The sequence below is a fragment of the Pyrus communis genome, chromosome 17 (assembly GCF_963583255.1).
Source record: "Pyrus communis chromosome 17, drPyrComm1.1, whole genome shotgun sequence".
NCBI classification, from domain to species: Eukaryota; Viridiplantae; Streptophyta; class Magnoliopsida; order Rosales; family Rosaceae; genus Pyrus; species Pyrus communis.
Genome location: NC_084819.1, coordinates 505769 through 507823, shown reverse-complemented (window position 1 = coordinate 507823; position 2055 = coordinate 505769). Strand labels below are relative to the sequence as shown.

General features: G+C 41.1%; 1 protein-coding gene across 1 annotated transcript; it reads left to right on the top strand.

The window, feature by feature from the left end:
* The first annotated feature begins 275 nt into the window (after nucleotides 1-275).
* Nucleotides 276-1652, top strand: LOC137722337 (coniferyl alcohol acyltransferase). Its single transcript, XM_068461314.1, has one exon. The coding sequence runs from the start codon at nucleotides 276-278 to the stop codon at nucleotides 1650-1652; it is 1377 nt and encodes a 458-aa protein (XP_068317415.1).
* Nucleotides 1653-2055: the final 403 nt, after the last annotated feature.

The window sequence follows — 2055 nt, the reverse complement described above, 5'->3', positions numbered from 1 at the left end:
GCGAATTCTAACATGAATAGTGTTTATGCAGTGATTGGTATGTTTTCGAATTTTTGGTGTTTGTTTCTGACTGAAGATACCTTTCCTAAAAAGGAATAACGAAATGAGTCAATACTCATTGCTAATAAGTCTGTTAATTTGGGTAATTTTCTTGATAGTTTGCTACAGGCTGTGAGGTTCATGTTCGAGTCACCAACTTGTGTCCATAACACAATATAAATATGCTTATGACCCAATGATTTTCCTCAAACTTAAACCAGCTAGAATAATTTCCAATGGCAGTAGAGGCTGATTTCGAAGTGAACTTCACCGGCAAGTTTATTGTCAAAGCTACAAATCCCATGCCGGACCAGCCTCACATCCTCACTCTCTCAAACCTCGACTTGCTCTCCGGCCGCTTTCCGGTCACGTACTTCTATTTCTATCCCAACAAACCACATGATCACGATCATGATGGTTCCAACTTTACCTCTATCATTGAGTCCTTAAAGACCTCCCTTGCCAATACTCTCGACTGTTACTACCCCTTCTGCGGTCGAATCGTCACTAACCCGCATACCAACGAGCCCAAAATCATGTGTGACAACTCGGGTGCCCTAGTTGTGGAAGCTCATGCCAACATTCCTTTGAAAAGATTGAATTTCTACAATATTGATCGATCTCTTCAAAAGGATAAACTAGTCTCCATCAACCCTGATTTTCCTTTACAAGTTCAAGCCACATTTTATACATGCGGAGGCGTTTCAATCACGTTCACTTTTGACCATGCACTTGGAGACGCCACTAGCTTTGGCAATTTTCTTCTCTCATGGTCCGAAATAGCACGAAAGAAGCCGATTTCCTGCATGCCGGATCACCGGAGAAACCTACACCTTCGTGCGCGAAGCCCTCCAACTTATCACTCTTCCTTGGACCACACGTTTGTCAAGTGCACTATGGAAGAGATTATGAATATCCCAACAGCCAAAACCTTGATTAAGCGTCTTTATTTCATCGACGGTTCGAGCATCAAGCAGCTTCAAAATCTTGCATCAAAAAATGGAAAGCAGAGAACAAAAATTGAGGCAGTCTCGGCTTACATATGGAAAACCATGGTCACTGCCATCGATACAAAATCCCATGGAATGTGCAAGATGGGGTGGCTGGTAGATGGACGGTCTAGATTGCACAAAAACGAAGATGAAAACTCATTGTCAAATTACATTGGAAATGTGTTGTCGTTGGCATGTGGAGAGGCAATTGTGAGTGATTTGAATCAAAATTCAATCTCAGAAGTTGCTGATATGGTTGGTGAGGCAATTTCAAAGGTGACAAATGAGGAGCATTTCTTGGACTTGATTGATTGGATTGAGTGTCACAGGCCTGGGATTATGTTATCCAGGGTTGTCCTGGGACAAGGAGGCCCAACGGTTGTTTTGTCATCAGGAAGAAGGTTTCCAGTCGGTGAGTTGGACTTTGGATTTGGGAGTCCGGTGCTTGGGACTGTTTGTTCCACAATTGAGAGGATTGGAGTGGCTTACATGAACCAAAGGTCAAGTGCAAAGGGTGATGGCTCATGGACTGTTTCTTCTATCCTGTGGCCGGAGTTGGCAGCTGCTTTGGAGTCCGACTCCATTTTTCAGCCCATGACCACTAGCCATCTTCAACTTTAGGGCTCAATCTATATGGTGCTATTTTTAATGTTTACTTGTAATGTACAATATAAAATCGATATATAACCCAAATATGCAGAATGTGGAATATAAGATGATTGAAAGGATTGAAGAGCAACTCGATAAGCATAAAACCGGCAGCACTGGTGTCTGATATGGGTTTTTAAAGTCGAATTCTATTGTTTACTAGCCCAAAACAACATTTTGAGTTTTTAACATATTTTTTATTTTATGTTTATACAAAAATATATTTACCCTATTTAGTATTACAAAAGACTTGAAAGGGGTAGGGGAACAAATTGGTATCGAACTCCTCTCACTTACAAGTTAAGAGGAATACTACTAAGCTTATAGTACTAAACGGGCGGTATCGTGTTATTTTCATATTTCTCATCCTATTAGG

What these genes read in the sequence shown, in the direction of transcription:
- LOC137722337 (XM_068461314.1), top strand. Translation starts at nt 276, where the DNA reads ATGGCAGTAGAGGCTGATTTCGAAGTGAACTTCACCGGCAAGTTTATT.